Here is a 17,095-nt window from a genome sequence, read left to right as displayed (position 1 = left end):
GGTCGGCATCTATTTCTTTAAAGGTCCATAATCATCTTGAGGTCGGACGTGACTGGAGCTGGCGCAACCTCAGAATGCCTTGGGATGGGTAAAGAGAGAAGCAGTGGAGAGAATAAGCGTAGCTGCTGTTCATAATATTATCAAGCACAAGTTGATAATGTGCATGTGATCAGATGTACTGGAGCAGGTTATGATATGTGATGTGTAATATGTGTAGGACTAATAAAAAGATACATCTTTAATCTGCACTTAAACTGGAAGAGTATGTCTGAGCCTCATCAGGAAGACTATTCCAAAGTTTAGGAGCTGACAAAAGTCTTGTCGCTTGTGTACAAATTGACCTGAAGTGCTGATGAAATATATTTCTAATCAAGATTTTTTTTTTTTTACAAGAAATGGCTCATTTTTATCCCAACAGCTTTTGTAATAAACGCCACTGTCAAAAAGTATTCTAATATTCACAGCTTGGTAAATCCCATTGAGTAAATTTTTGCCTTGTCATATGAGCTTCACCTGTGACTAATAATGGATCAATTATGTCTCAGTTGTGTATAAAAAGAACCCCAGTACACTAGACCTTCACATCAACTGCAACTAGACCTCTGCAAACATGCCTAAAATTCAACCTGAGACTAAAGTTTTGATTATCAAGAGGCTGAAGACCAGATCCACTGCTGATGTAGCAGACACCTTCAATGTGTCTCAGTGTCAAGTACAGATGATAAAAAAAAGATTTGAAGAGACTGTAGACGTTTTTGACAAGCCCAGGTCAGGCTGACCCCCGCAAGACAACTGCTCGAGAGGACCGTTTGTTGGCTCGAAAATCCAAGACCAGCCCATTTTCCACTGCAGCAGAGCTCCACGAGACCTGCTCACCTGAAGTCCCTATGTCAACCAGAACAGTTTGTCGGATTCTGTCTCGAAATGGCCTCCATGGTCGAATCAGTGCCCAGAAGCCAGCACTAAACAAAAGACAATTGAAAAATCGTGTGGCATTTGCCAAGGCCCCAGCCTGCTAAAAGGATGGACGCTGGAAAAGTGGCAGAAGGTGGATTTTTCAGATAAATCTTCTGTTGAATTACACCACAGTCCCCGCAAATATTGCAGGAGACCTACTGAAACCCACATGGATCCGAGATTTACCCAGAAAACAGTGAAGTTTGGGTGTGGGAGAGATCTTCAGGGTGGAAGGCAACATCAATAGTCTAAAATATCAAGAAATTTTAGCTACCTCTTATATATCCAACTATAAAAGAGGCCAAATTCTACAGCAGGATGGGGCTCCATCGCATACTTCCATCTCCACATCAAAGTTCCTCAAGGCGAAGAAGATCAAGATGCTCCAGGATTGGCCAGCCCAGTCACCAGACATAAACATCATTGAGCATATGTGGGGTAGGATGAAAGAGGAAGCATGGAAGACGAAACCAAAGAATATTGATGAACTCTGGGAGGCATGCAAGACTGCTTTCTTTGCTATTCCTGATGATTTCATCAATAAATTGTATGAATCCTTGCCAAACCGCATGGATGCAGTTTTTCAAGCTCATGGAAGTCATACAAGATATTAAATTTGGATCTCACAGCACCACTAATTAATTTGCTGACATATTTTTGTATTTGCAGTAAATTTGTTAAATTTCTATATAGGCGACGAACTTTTGTCTTGCCAAAATTTGACCTTACTGTCTTGATTAAATGATAAATCTTTTTTCAGTGAAACTAATTTATTTCAGTGCATTAAACATCATTTGGGAGGGTTTTAGCTTTTCATATGAGCTATTTCTAACACCAATTGATTAATTAAAAGTCAGGTTAATAGCAGGTGTTTCTACAAAATAGATAAGCGACGAGACTTGTCAGGGACTGTAAATGTGAGACTGTTCTACCACTATTAGTGGACTTTATTATTCTAGGAACAACTAGAAGTCTGGAGTTTTGAGATCTCAAAGAGCGTGATGTAGTGTGTTAGAAGACTGGAAAGATACATGGAAGCCAAACCATTTAGTGTTTTGTAAGTAAGTAGTATTAGTTTGTAGTTGATTCAAAACTTGTAGCCAGTGTAGGAATGATAAGATTGGGGTTATATGGTCATATTTTCTCTACCTTGTGAGAACTCTGGCTGCTGCATTCTGAACAGTAGCTTGTTTATTATTAATGCAGGACAACCACCTAGTAATGGATTACAATAGTCCAGTCTGGAAGTCATGAATGCATGGATGAGCTTCTCTGCATCAGATATAGACAACATGTTTCTTAGCCTAGCAATATTTCTAAGGTGGAAGAAGGCTGTTTTTTGTAATATAGGTGATATTTTAGATAGCAATTAGTCTTTTGAAAATCATATGACAAAGATACTGAGATAGAGATACTGGGAGATGGGATACGTGATGAGAGCGGGACAAGGCCATAAAAGGGCAACAACCCAGCAGCAGGATGGGTATCTGCTCCTTTGTGCAAGGAGGAAGGGGAGGAGCTCTTCCAGAACCCTACCCTCTCATGTAGCCAAAGTGTATAGGCAGTTTTTGGACGACAAAGGCATTGATGGCAGTGACTGGTCCTCAAATTCCCAAGACCTAAATCCAGTTGAGAATCTCTGGCACATGTTTAGGTGCATCTGAAATCACTAAGGAGCACTACAGACTGTCCAGTAAGGCTGAACGCTTTTGGAAAATAATTGCGATTTTTTTTTCTTATTATGCAATTATTATTTATGTTCTGGAAAACAAAAAAATCATGTTAATGTGCGACACAGAATATGAGATAAATTAAACATAAATTGTTATTTTCTGTAGGCCAGGCCTAAATGTTACGATGAAATTAGGTATATATACAGTGCAACCTCGATACTCGTGGGGGTGATGTTTAATGACCCCTCGTGAGTAACAAAAATTTGCGAGGTTTTGACTCTCTTCTTTTGATGGTTCTTTTTTCTAGGGGAATTGTAGATGTACTGTACTGTAAACTCAACAGAAATTGTAAATTACTTGTCAAATGTTTTATTTACTACTTTAAAAAAAGAATACAATAATAAAATAAAAATTACGTAATTAATTAGTAGAAACTCTGTTTTAAAAACTTTTGAGCCACTTCTCGTGGCTTCTTGCCAAATATCAGATTTTTCACGAGTTACTCTTAGTCCAGTTCCAAATGAAAAGTCGCAAGTATTGAGGTTCCATTTTGTGTGTGTGTGTGTGTGTGTGTGTGTGTGTGTGTGTGTGTGTGTGTGTATATATATATATATATATATATATATATATATATATATATATAAGATTACTTTACCCCATTCAAATGATTCCAATAAGTTTTACACATAAAACTATTAGGAAATTGAATTGTTGGTTTAGTTCTTTTATATGGGCTAAAAAAAAAAAACACGTATAAAACTTTCAACTTTAATGCTTCCATCTTCAGTGGGAGGTCTTGACCTCCCAGATATACGGAGATATCAGTTAAGTGTTTACTTGCGTTATATTTCTGACTGGGTACATAGAGGGCCCAGAGCAGTGTGGTTTGATATTGAAAGCTCACTTAGTAAATTTCCTTTAGTATATTTGCTTTTTCTTAAAAAGTTTAAGTCCTTGAAAGTTCTTTTGTTTGATAAAAATTTTTTTGTAATGTTAAAAAATTAATAAATATATTTCACAAAAAAAAAAAAATAATAATCCCAACCATGTTGGAAGAAATTTCCTGTGGTTGTAGTAAACATGTTACTCTTTTTCAGAAGCATCAAATTATTGTAGGGTCATAATAATGGTCTTGACTTAATGCACTTAAACCCGTAGTGGTTGCTTAAATATGTCCAGACTGCTGTCTACCTTATTTGTTTACATCTTTCTTTGTGATTTTAGATCGGTACAATCTGAGCATGAATTTTTATTATTTTTTGTGCATCTCAGTAACAGATATCATAATTGGAATTGGCAAAGAGACGAGAAAAGTAGGAAGTAGTACAAGGAGATGCGACAGCAGGTGAAGAAGAATGTGGCAACAGCTAAATAAAAGGCATATGAGGAGCTGTATGAGAAGTGGGACACTATGGAAGTTGAAAAAAAATTGTACAGATTGGCCAGGCAGAGAGATCGAGCTGGGTTAGAGCAATAAAGGATGGAGATGGAGGTGTAAGAGGTAAAAGTGAAGAGTGTGTTGAGAAGGTTAAGGGGGTTATTTTGAGCAGCTGATCAACGAGGAAAATGAGAGAGAGAGAGAGAGAGAGAGAGAGAGAGAGAGAAGGTTGAATAATGTGGAGATGGTGAAGCAGAAAGTGGATAGGATTAGTAAGGAGGAAGTAAGCAGCGATTAAAAGGATGAAGAGTGGAAAGTCGTTTGGACGAGATGACATACCAGTAGAAGCATGCGATAACTACAGGGGAATTAAGTTGATCAGTCGCACCATGAAGTTATGGGAAAGAGTAGTGGAAGCCAGGCTGAGAGAAGAGGTGACCATCTGTGAGCAACAGTATGGTTTTATGCCGAGGAAGAGCACCACAGATGCCTTATTTGCTTTGAGAATGTTGATGAAGAAGTATAGAGAAGGTCAGAATGAGTTGCATTGTATGTTTGTTGCTTTATAGAAAGCGTACGACAGGGTGCCAAGAGAGGAGTTGTGGTATTGTATGAGGAAGTCAGGTGTGGCAGAGAAGTATGTGAGGGTGGTGCAGGACATGTATGAGGGCGTGTGACAGCAATGAAGTGTGCAGTAGGAACGACAGACTGGTTCAAGGTGGAGGTTGGATTGCATCAAGGATTGGCTCTAAACCCTTTCCTGTTTGCAGTGGTGATGGACAGGTGGGTGGACGAGGTCAGACAGTAGTCTCCGTGGACTATGATGTTTGCGGATGATATTGTAATTTGTGGTGAGAGTAGGGAGCAGGTTGAGGTGCTGGAGAGAAGGGGAATGAAGTCAGTATTAGTACGGGCGTTCGGGTACCTGGGGTCAACAGTGCAAAGTAATGGAGAGTGTGTTAGAGAAGTAAAGAAAAGAGTGCAGGCAGGGTGGAGTGGGTGGAGAAGAGTGGCAGGAGGGATTTGTAATAGAAGAGTCTCTGCAAGAGTGAAAGAGAAAGTTTATAGGACTGTGGTGAGACCTGCGATGTTGTATGGTTTAGAGCAGGGGTCACCAACCTATTTGACACAGAGAGCTACTTCTTGGGTACCGACTAATGTGAAGGGCTACTAGTTTGATACACACTTCTGAAATAACAAATTTGCTCAATTTACCTTTAATTATATGTTTTTATTAATAATTAATGATATTTATCTAGATCAGGGGTGTCAAACTCAATTGCACAGGGGGGGGGGAACTCAAAGCACTCTTTAGGTTGTGGGCCGAACAGGATAAACATTTATTGAGCACACTAAAACAATGTTTTTTGAACATAAATATGTATAAAAACAGACAAGAATATTATTCCAGAATAAATCAATTTAACTTTAAATAAATAGCTCTCCATAAAAATATATCCTGTCAAAGTTATACAAGTTAGAAATATGGACATGCTGCGAAAAAAAATCCTGAGCAAATCAATAAAAATTGTGTTTTTAGGTAAACCTTTAAATAACAACAAATCAAAACAATCAGATTTCTTTGCTCTTCTGCCATTTGAAAAAAAATTATCCTAAACTTTAAATAACCTAAAATATTTTGCTCTCCATAAAAATATCTCCTGTCAAACACCAGACATCTCACAGCTTCATCATGCAGCTCTTCAGAAACTCTCCCTGGGTAAATAACCAGCTGATGTGACTGATTTCTCCTCTGCTTTCACACCGGCTTCACTTTGTGATTTTGCTCTGGTGAAAAATGTCTGCTGAAATGTCAGATTCTTCTTTAACTCTTCTACTTTCTGTATATTCTGCTCTGCATTCAGGTTTTTCAGCTTCTCCTGATGTTTTGTCTCATAGTTTTGTCGTAGATTTAATTCCTTAATTACAGCCACATTTGCTCCACAAATAAAACACACGTGTTTACCGGCAGTGTCAGTAAACATATACTCAGAATCCCATCGGTTTTGAGAATCCACTTTTATCTTCGCCATTGTAAGGGGCTTCACAATAACTGTACAATAGGGTTAAATACATCAACAGAAGCTCCACTTGATTGACGCTGGAATGTTCCCAGGTAGCCTAGCATTCGGTAAGGCAGCTGAAGCGCTGCGCTATGGGATCTGTAGTTTGTGTTATCAGCGCTTCATATCGCCGGGCCATTAATAACAATAATAATAATAGATCTATATAAAATCATCTCACGGGCCGGATATAATTGTACATCGGGCCGTATTTGACACTGAGTTTGACACCCCTGATCTATGTGAAGACACACATGTTAATGATTTCTCACAATAATTATTAACAATGATTTAACAAGGTAGGAAACAGCTATTTTTGGAAAAGACTCGCGGGCGACTCATGTGGTCCTTGCGGGGCGACCTGGTGCCCGCGGGCACCACGTTGGTGACCCCTGGTTTAGAGACAGTGGCATTGTGTAAAAGACAGGAGATGGAGCTGGAAGTAGCAGAGCTGAAGATGTTGAGATTTTTATTGGGAGTAACGAGGATGGAAAGGATTAGAAACTAGTTTATTAGAGGTACCGTATATTGCTGTTTATTAAAGGGATGTATAAATGTACTTTCAAAGGTTACAAAGTGAAATAAAATGTTAGCTGTAACCTATATGGAATATGCAAGTAATAATGTATGAAGTCAAACATTTTTAACCTGCGATCTTTTCTCTTTGTGACTCCCACAGAGAATTACTGGAACAAGTAGCAGCATTTGAAAAGACTGATTTCAAATCCGGCAGCAAGGTTGGTAAATTTTGACTCCACTTCCTTTCAGGCTTCCTATTTTTTATTAGGTTAGCATGCGACCTGTCACTTCTGGCATCTTCTCAGGCAACATGCAACACATCTTGAAATGCAGAACATGTTGAAATCGTCAATCATCAACTGACTGTTTTTGTTCGGTGAAGACATAGTTTGCTTTAAGTGACGTGACACTGTAGGATTCATGTGGTGATAAAATGAATGGTTGAATAAATTTTTTACATAATTTCTTACGTAATAATAACACTTGCATAAATACACTAAAAATGAATTAAATTATTACCAATATACTTTTATTTATTTTAAAAACTAAAGATTGATTAAATATATTAATGATATATGATACTTGTAAATGGGACTCCTATTTGTTCATAAATTGTTCTTTAAAATACAGTAGGCCCATTGTTAAATGATGTGCATACACAGTATCTTGTTTGAATGAAGGGTGTCCATGTGATTGTTTTTAAGGTAAATCAGGAATCCAATAAACCCAAGTTAGCCCCACTGAATGAGGGAGGAGTGTCAGAACTGCTTAACAAGGTAAAGTGATTTTCCTGATATTAATGCACAAAATATTTTACATTGAATTTAATAGTAAGCACACCTAACCATTAATTTACTTGTATATATTGTTGAAAATGATAAACTGCATATGTCTTGATTATGGTTCCTGTTTTCTTTATCAGGAAATTGCCAGACTACAAGAAGAGAATGATAAACTGAAAGCTAGAGTCAGAATATTGGAAAGTCAGGTAAAAAGAATGAAGTACTTGTATTTTTGTATATTTGTCACCTGGAAATTCTGGGAGAAAACAATTTATTTAATTGAAATTTTAAAGCACAAACACTGCACTTAAAGACAAAAAAAAAAAAAAAACTTTTTTTATTTACACTTATACACATATCTGCTTTAGCACAAACACACCAAGGTGCACACAAATACAATTTGGTCAGAATCAATTTAAACAGGGAACAACTAAAATCCTAAGCTTCTATCAATTTATGCTGGACCATGTCCTGAACTAATTATCACCCACTAATTTATCCATTGCTTTGTTTTAGAAGAGCAAAAATGTGGAGAAGTCCAGCTTGCATTTCTATGTCTGGTCAGTTTTTTTGACAGATTGGAGACCAATCAGATTGGTGAATAGAGTGGATAGTTTGCAGGAAAGCATTTAATGAGCATGAGGTGGTTCTAGACAAGTGAATCTCCTCGTGTTGTCAAGGGGTGAGGATTCCCTCGAAGTTGTTGATTGATACAGACTCCCTTTTTCCTTTGTGTTTTACTCCTTTCTATCTGGTCTGACCTCTTAGGGGTGGGGGTGTGAACTGTATTCTTCACTTATGACATTAAGCAGTCCATGTTGTCGTTATTCAGGTAATTTGGGGATTTTTCTTAAACTGTGAATAAAACTTGTAGTCGCAAACATTAAAAAGTGCTGGCAACAATATTTTACTTAAATGTCCTTGTTTTCTTCTCATAGGAAATTATTGAATGAACACAAATATTCTAAACATTTTGGTTATACTAACCATAGGTCTTGTGATTAATAATAATAGCAAATAACAAAATAATGCAGGCAAGAAAATGGGTGATTGCAGTTTTTCATTTATTTTAGTCAAACATATATCCTCTTTAAGATTGTCAAAAGGACTTGCTTTTTGAGTAGACAGTTTTTTGTTGTTGTTGTTGTTAGATCTTCACACTGGGTGTTATCTATTGGTTCAGCCATTTCACTTAGCTAATGCCCTAACTGAATGTGTTTGACATAGTTGTTCCTTGTTGAGAGGGTTCTCTTCTTGATCAGCATTTTCTTTAAGCTCTTTAAGCTAGCATAATACTAAAATAGTCATTAATGCTGCTTTAATATCCAACAAACTACAGATAGAGCTATTATTTCCAAATGAAGAAAACTTGGAAAAGTGTATTTCCAAAAGTGGACAACCCATCAAAATTTCTAAAAGATCCATCCAGAGTGGCAACAAAAGAACCCATATGAATATCTAAAAAACTGTGGGCTTTGCTTACCTAAGATATGGTCAGATTTTACAATTGCAGTTGTATGATTTGGAAAATGTCTAACATTGGACATTCTTAAAAGTACAGCTAAAACAACATTCCACAATAAAAACAAACATGCCGATGATAGTGTGATGGTGCGTTGCTGCTCCAGGACCTGGGTGGCTTGCCATAATTGATGAAACCTGAAGGAGAATTTCCCGTTATGTTTTAGAAAGTAGGAGCACTTGGTTGATGCAGCAAGACAGTGTTCTGAACAAACCACATCTGAACAAGTCAAAAGATACAAAATGAAGGTTTTGGAGTGGCCTGGTCAGCATCCTAACCTGAAACCTATTGAGGTGCTGTAGCAGGACCTTAGATAGTTCCTGGTTCCCCTCATGTTTCATAGAAAGAAAACATCAGCTCTCCCTGGATTTACCTGTTTTTGTGCTTGGGCAAACCATATAATCAGCTATGTACCACCACCCTTGGGGTCTTCTCTGTGTGGTGTTATATGAGATTAACATGCCCACACAGATGAACATTTGTTAACCTTCTGTTAAATTCTTATAATCCGGAATTACGTTTTCTAGGACCACATGCAGTTAGAAGTAGGGTTTCTGATAACATAGTATATTTGGATGGTCTTTGTCTTACCACTTTCAACAGTGAAAGACCCTGATGTAATTATCGATCGAGTCTTAATATTGCTGAAATTAGAAATATGATGTCATTACATGATGCAGACATAGTAGTTCATGCTTTTGGTACATCTAGGTTGGACTATTGTAATGTCTGAATGTTCTAGTAAGTGCATAAATAATCTCCGTTTAGTCCAGAATGCAGCAGCAAGATTTCAGTACTAGAAAATATGACCACGTCACACCTGTAATATTCAATCTACATTGGCTCCTAATAAATCTCACATTCATTATAGATTACTACTGCTGACATATAAAGCACTGAATGGTCTTTTGCCGCACTCCCTGGGTGAACTTTTGGTCGATTGTGATCCACTGTGCCTATTTCTATCAGTTGCAGGATATTTGTTAGTACCTCAAATAGTGAAAACTGCATTAAGGGACAGAGCTTTCTCTTACAAAGCCCCACAGTTATGGAACAGCCTTCCCATTAGTGTTCAGGACTCAGACGCAGTCAAAGCGTTTAAGTCTAAGTTGAAAATAAACAAGCCTTTTGTAAAGGAAGTATCATGTATATAGAGTGTTTTCATGAACTGGGATGTTTGGATGTCATCTCATTACTCTTAGGTATACACTGATTTTTTTATGGTGACGTGGTGGGCTGTCTTATATCTCAGAGATCCCTTATGTCTGTTTTTTTTGGTTTTCCCTTTCAGGTATGCTGTCATAGCTAGTCTTGTTGCAGGTCTCTTGAGTTGAATTAATTATTTTAAATTTTCTTTCATAATTTAATTCAAGAATTGAAGCTTGAATATATTCTTAATTGATAACACATTTAATATTTTCATTTTGAAGATTAAAGCTAAAATATAAGTATTTCCTTAGAACAATCAAGAAAGGATTTACAATAGATAAATGTTCACGTTCTGAAATGTATGTTAATTTAGGCACTTCTTTAGCATAAATTATTCCATTTATGCAGTGTGGCATAGAGGTGGCAGATGTTATTCAAGCCCAGGTTGCTTTTATAACATCTTTTTTCTTTATGTGCACTTCTACTTCTGGTAGATTGTAGACTGCAAATCCTTTGTGCCTGTGCTATGCAATGACTAGATTAAGCTGTCTGTCTGTTAGGGCTGGGCGATAAATCGATTTTATCGATTAACTCGAATGTGTAGTTTACATCGATCTGTTTTAATAAAAATTGGGTTTCTCTTTGATGTCCGCCGACCCTCCCCTCTGGGCTTCCATAGTTTCGAACGAACTCAGCCCTCCCCCCGCGCGTTTGCCATAGAGATACACAAACAACATGGCAGCAAGCAGAGAAGAACTCCTTCCCAAGAAAGGCACAGTGTCATCTGTAATTTGGAATTGGTTCGGTTTTGCTGCGTCAGACGCAGCACAAACAACACCCCGCTGGAAAGTGTGTTAGGGCCCTATGAAATGAACAAGACAGCGGCAGCACAAGAATGCGGTTAAGCCAGCCGCATCTTGAAAATACATGGTTAAGCCAACCGCACTTTGTTTAGTGTTGCGTGTCTAATCGTACACGTACGATGTTTTTCCCCTAAGCCACTTAGTTATCACTTTTGCTTTATGGAAAGGTGCTCCATCAAGCAGAAACAAGGCATTGTTCATCGCCAAACTGTTCTTGGATAGTTGGGAAAAGTTGCTTTCGGAGGATGTTTTTGTGCCATTCTTATTTCATTGCTGTGTTCTTATGCAAAATTGTGAGTGAGACCACTTCCTTGTCTGAGAAGCAAGCCCACACATGAATGGTCTCAGGATGCTTTACTGTTGGCATGACACAGGACTGATGGTAGTGCTCACCTTTTCTTCTCCTGACAAGCTTTTTTTCTGATGCTCCAAACAATCGGAAAGAGAATTCATCAGAGAAAAGGACTTTACCCCAATTTTACCCCTTGCCTATGAATTCCTTTTTGTGCAAAGTAATGATGACTACAATATAGTTAACAGAGAAATAACAATGACGTCAAGCACCACGCTCCTTTTAAAGCTTCCAGTCATTTATTGTAACTCATTCAGCATGACCGAGTGATCTCCAGCCTTGTCCTGCTCTAGAGAAGATCTGTGTGGAGGAGTGGGCCAAAATCCCTCCTGCAGTGTGTGCAAACCTGGTGAAAAACTACAGGAAACGTTCGACCTCTTGCAAACAAAGGCTACTGTACCAAATATTAACATTGACTTTCTCAGGTGTTCAAATAATTATTTGCAGCTGTATCATACAAATAAATAGTTAAAAAAATCATTTTTTTGAGATTATGTCTCTCACAGTGGACATGCACCTACGATGAGAATTTCAGACCCCTCCATGATTTCTAAGTGGGAGAACTTGCAAAATAGCAGGGTGTTCAAATACTTATATTCCTCACTGTATATATATATATATATATATATATATATATATATATATATATATATATATATATATATAATTATTATTATTTTTTGTGATGCACCTGCATGTCAAAAATAACTGTAATTAACTTATCACTCATGCATACATACAGTACATACATGCAAGGCATACCCTTTTGATATGGCTCTCAATGAAACATAATTTGTTTAGCTCTGATGTATTTCATCAGACATGTGCTCTTATTATGACTATTTTTTTGCTGTGATTTATTTGCTGATTTGTTATTTAAAATGCCATCTTTTATATGGTAGCATACCTGGAGCAAACATACCACATTTTTTAAATGCTGCTGTTGTGTTGCAGGCCATGAATGCCCTAGATGAGAAGTGTGAGGCTGAGAGGGCCCTGACTGATCTTCAGAAAATGCAGGGAGATCAGCAGGTTAGTCTGTATGGCACCCTAAGATGTGTTTCCCCAACCTCTATGGTTTGCCCAAGCAAACTTTATTTATGTTCTGTGATTGGATAACTAGACATGATATTTAAGGTTTTGTCACTATTAGAATTTAGCTATTTATTACTTAAGCTTTACAGACATGTTATAAAACTTACAGAATCAAATATAGAATTTAAAGTTTTATTTTACCTACAAATTGGATATAACATAATAAAACCCCATACATTTTATAAAGGCACATTTTGATTGTACTTCAGCATGCCATGCAAGATAAGGAGATTTCTAGACTGGAGGACACTGTGGCAGCCATGCAGATTAATTTTGAGAAGACACTCAGCACCAGTTCTGCATCACAAAAGGAACTACAAAACAGCCTGGTGTCCGCTAAACATGAGCTGCTCCGTGTTCAAGATCAGCTTGCCCTTGCTGAGAAGGTATTCATTTTGAATGTTTCTAGTGTACAACATTGAAGCTCTATAATTATTATTAAAATACAGATTTTTTATTTAATTTGAAATCTCACTTCGATGTATTTTTAAGGAAGATTTATACATGCTGTTAACTATGCTTACACAAGGTGGCACTCATATATACACTCATATATTGCACTCACTTGCAGTGTTGCTTGCACACTCAAAGTATTTCTGCAAGAAGTTATTTCTGCAAGGTGCAATACAATCATAAGTAGCAGATTTAGTATAGCACCATCTGACACTGTCTCAAAGCATATAGTTATGTACAATTTTAGTTATTTTATATATATATATATATATATATATATATATATATATATATATATATATATATATATAAAATAACTAAATTTTAGTTAAAAGATGGTTATAGGGATAAAAATATGGTTGTGTCACAAAATGCATAAATGTGTTTGTTTATTTAGGAACTAGATAAGAAGTTTCAACAGACAGCTGCATATCGGAACATGAAAGAGATTCTGGGTAAGAAGAATGACCAGATTAAGGACCTCAGGAAAAGACTGCAAAGGTCAGGTCTACTTTAATATTTAATATATATTTAAGTAATCATCCATGAAAATGCACATTTATAGTTTTTTGTTTGTTTGGGTTTTTTTTTTTTTATCAATTTACAAAATGCAAAGTGACTGAACAGAAGAAAAATCTAAAACAAATACATTTTTGGTATGACTACCCTTTGGCTTTTTCAGGATCAGTGTGAGGTGTATAATTAACCAATTATATCATGCAGGTGCTAAATTCTCATCAATTTCATATCTAGGTTGAAGCACAGTCATTTAACTGGAACAGAAAAATAGAAGGTTTAAAACTGGCTGAGAAACAGACAAACTCTGCTACTAAGGTGAGGGTGTGGAAGTTTTATGTCACAAGTCATACACCATGGCAAGACTGAGGTCAGCAACAAGACACAAGGTTTTTTGCATAGTGCATCAGCAAGGTTTCTCGCAGGTAAAAATGTCTAAGCAAACTGTGATTTTAAGATATGCTATTCAAGCTATTTTGAAGACGCACAAAACATTTAGCAATGTTAAGGACTATAGATGCAGTGTTCAGCCAATGAAACTTAATATAGCAGATTAGACACATCATGCTAACTTCCCTTCAATGTCAGAAGATGTCCAACAGTCACTTCAGCAAAGAACTGTCAGAAACCAGTGGTAAATTTGTGTAAAGAAATCTGGCCAGAAATTGTATTAAAATTGAACAATTGTGGCTAAAAAGCCATATCACTGATGTGGAAACATGACTCAAACCAAGCATGAAAACATAGGGATTAGGGTACAGAAAAATGGCACCAGGTGCTCTGAACTGATAAGTCAAAATTTTGAATATTAGACTGTACTAGGAGGCAAGTTGTTTGCTGAAGGGCAGAAGAGCAGTACAGTAATGAGTGTTTGCAGGCAGCAATGAAGCATGGTGGAGGTTCCTTGCAGGTTTTGGGCCTAACAGTTAAAAATTATATTGTGATAGTCATTTTACAAAAAGAAAATAACAATCTTAAATATATCTAATAATCCATTGATGTGTAGAAGATCAGAGCAATGATTTTGTATAACTTCACAGTAGTCAGTTCATATATATCGTATTTTAAGTTTTTTGGAAAGTGTGTAAAATGAAAGAAGACAATTGAAACATTTTATTGCATCGTGCATAGCTTAAACTAATGGCCTAATGTGCAACATCAGGGTCTCTTTCAATGTTTATATTATCAACTAATCAATAACATTAAAACTGAGTGTCACTGAGTGTCACACGAAGGCTAGAGGTGTGCTAATTGCCTAATTTACTTTTGTTACTGCAAAGTGATACATAATTATATTGTTCACTATTTCTGTTTTTCTTAGTTTGGATTGTTTAAATGCAATGTTTTTTAAATGTAGCATAACAGAAACTCCCTGCTAGCGGTACTATAGTATATAAGAGTCATCTATTATTTGTTTGTTGCTTTTCATGTTTTTATTCAGTTAAGAAATGTATTCAATAAAGAAATGATTATTTATTATAGTTTTATCAATGTTGAGGTGTGCTTTTCAGTGATAGGTGCGTAAATGTGGAACTTTTTATGCAAACTGCAGTCATAAGCAGACTGTTTAAATGAATTACAGTCCAAAGCCATCTTCATAGTTCTTAAGTTGCTCAGTAACTTCATGGATATTTAGGCTTTTCATGTAAAGACATCATCATGAATAGACATTCCGTGCCACCCAGAGGAGGTTGGGTTCCCTTTTGAATTGAACTGAATTAAATCATCAGCTACAGTACAGTTTTTCATTTATTCTTTTTTCATTAATATTGTGCAGGACTAGTGATAGCAAAAACAACATGATAGGAAAATACGTGTTGTGCTTTTCTTTAGGTTTAAAAAAAATTAAGCTATTTTCTGGTTATCTGTAAGATTTAATGTTTAAAGCTCCAAAAACACAGCAATTTCAAGTTAGTTAAATTAGAGCTGCAAAAGCATTTACATGTGCAACTTTGTCACTTCTGCTTGCATATTTGTTTTTTCTTTCTTTTTCGATCAGGGTTGTTAAACCTACAAAAATATTATTCTGATAATTGAGATCATGATTGTAATCAAATATATCATATTCTTCTGTGCTTCCTCCACAGATATGAGTCTGATGATTGAAATCCTGAATCATAGAAAATGGCTTGTGAGAGGGCGCTTTATGGCTCCCACTTGGTAATTCATATTCTGTGTCTCTCAGTATGTCATCTTGTTTATGTACCTAGTACAACATATATATATATATATATATATATATATATATATATATATATATATATGTGTGTGTGTGTGTGTGTGTGTGTGTATTTAACTCTGCAATTCATTGTGTAGTATGATGAATGCCAAAAGGCTCTGAATAAAGATAGTTTTAATATCATCAGTAGTCACATTCTGAGCATTTTGTTATTGTTTTTTCCATATCTGTCCTGGTTTGCATATCTATAGAATTTCAGACAGGAGTCTCCATGGACTATGATGTTTGTGGATGATATTGTTATTTGTGGTGAGAGTAGGGAGTAGGTTGAGAAGAGCCTGAAGGGGTGGAGCTATGCACTGGAGAGAAGGGGGATGAAATGTTGTATGGATGTTGTATGGATTAGAGACAGTGGCATTGAGTAAAAGACAGGAGGTGGAGCTGGAGGTAGCAGAGCTGAAGATGTTAAGGTTTTCGATGAGGGTGACGAGGATGGACAGGATTAGAAATGAGTTTATTAGAGGGACTAGCCAGAACATATAATGTGCGTGTGTGTATGTATAGGTGTTATCAAAAAGTTTTGAGAAGTCCACAGGAGCCAAATCTTGCAAGTAATGTGGGTGCGGAAGTGAAATTATGTGGATTGTTCTCTGGCGAGCATTGTGTATAAGTTGCCAAATAGTTTGGGATTGAGTTTGTTTAAGGTTTTCCTGATCTCCCAGTATCAGGTTTATTGGCCGAATGTGTTGACACACACAAAGAATTAGATTCCAGCTGTTAGTGACTCTCAAAATACAAAAATAAATAAAACTATACAAGACAATACAATGTGAGACAATATAGACATAATATTTTCCAGTGATGTTCTTTCACTGGACACTCAAGCACTCAAATCACTAGTTAACACCATTAGTCTTGAAATAATAAATAAATAAATAAATAAACAAACAAACAAACAAACAAACATGTATGTACAATAGGGACATTTCACTCTTGAGTTAGGGGGGACAAGAGTCAGGTTGTTTTTGCACCTTTATCAGCAACTTATATACATAATTTAACGTTTAAAACAAGGTCCTACCTTAGTGACATGCTGAAAGGCATATACTGTATGTGTATGTATGTATGTATGTATGTATATATATATATACACACACAGTGTGTCACTAAGGTAGGACCTTGTTTTAAACGGTAAATTATGTATATAAGTTGCTGATTAAGGTGCAAAAACAACCTGAATCTTTCTGACTACACACAGTTCAAATTTGTCTATATGTGAGCTTGAATATCTTCCACCTCCAGCATACTACTGAATTCTTTTAAGACTAAATTTGGATTTACTTAAGTAAAAACCTTTTCAAAAGTATCAACAGAATAAAAGAATTTTCTCAAAGGGGTAGAAGTATTACACTCTAGCAAAATATATACTACTGAATTCACTGTTTTTGTTTTTGAACTTTTGAATGATACCAAATTTGTAGGGGTATGGTTTTGGGAACTTCCTCTTGCTACTTAAAGAAAATGGCATCCATCATCACAAGGACATTTTATGGAAAGAAGTATCATTTTCATTGAGCAAATTTCTCTTGAAATG

At 36.3% G+C, this 17,095-nt stretch overlaps 1 protein-coding gene across 2 annotated transcripts in view; it reads left to right on the top strand.

Annotated features, from left to right (window-relative positions):
• The window catches only part of lztfl1 (leucine zipper transcription factor-like 1), a 29,318-nt gene extending 13,628 nt beyond the window's left edge, over positions 1–15,690 (top strand). The window contains exons 4-11 of one of the 2 annotated variants that reach the window (XM_046833430.1): positions 6,751–6,808; positions 7,295–7,366; positions 7,513–7,578; positions 12,213–12,290; positions 12,563–12,739; positions 13,204–13,307; positions 13,560–13,640; positions 15,410–15,690. In XM_046833430.1, the coding sequence (XP_046689386.1) occupies positions 6,751–6,808; positions 7,295–7,366; positions 7,513–7,578; positions 12,213–12,290; positions 12,563–12,739; positions 13,204–13,307; positions 13,560–13,596 (592 nt within the window). In that variant the 3' untranslated portion in view covers positions 13,597–13,640; positions 15,410–15,690. The remainder of the gene's footprint in view (positions 1–6,750; positions 6,809–7,294; positions 7,367–7,512; positions 7,579–12,212; positions 12,291–12,562; positions 12,740–13,203; positions 13,308–13,559; positions 13,641–15,409) is intronic. The other variant, XM_046833431.1, reaches the window with a different exon arrangement.
• The last annotated feature ends 1,405 nt before the right edge of the window (positions 15,691–17,095 follow it).

This window comes from Silurus meridionalis, chromosome 21, assembly GCF_014805685.1.
Source record: "Silurus meridionalis isolate SWU-2019-XX chromosome 21, ASM1480568v1, whole genome shotgun sequence".
NCBI classification, from domain to species: domain Eukaryota; kingdom Metazoa; phylum Chordata; class Actinopteri; order Siluriformes; family Siluridae; genus Silurus; species Silurus meridionalis.
This window is presented reverse-complemented; position numbering and strand designations above follow the sequence as displayed.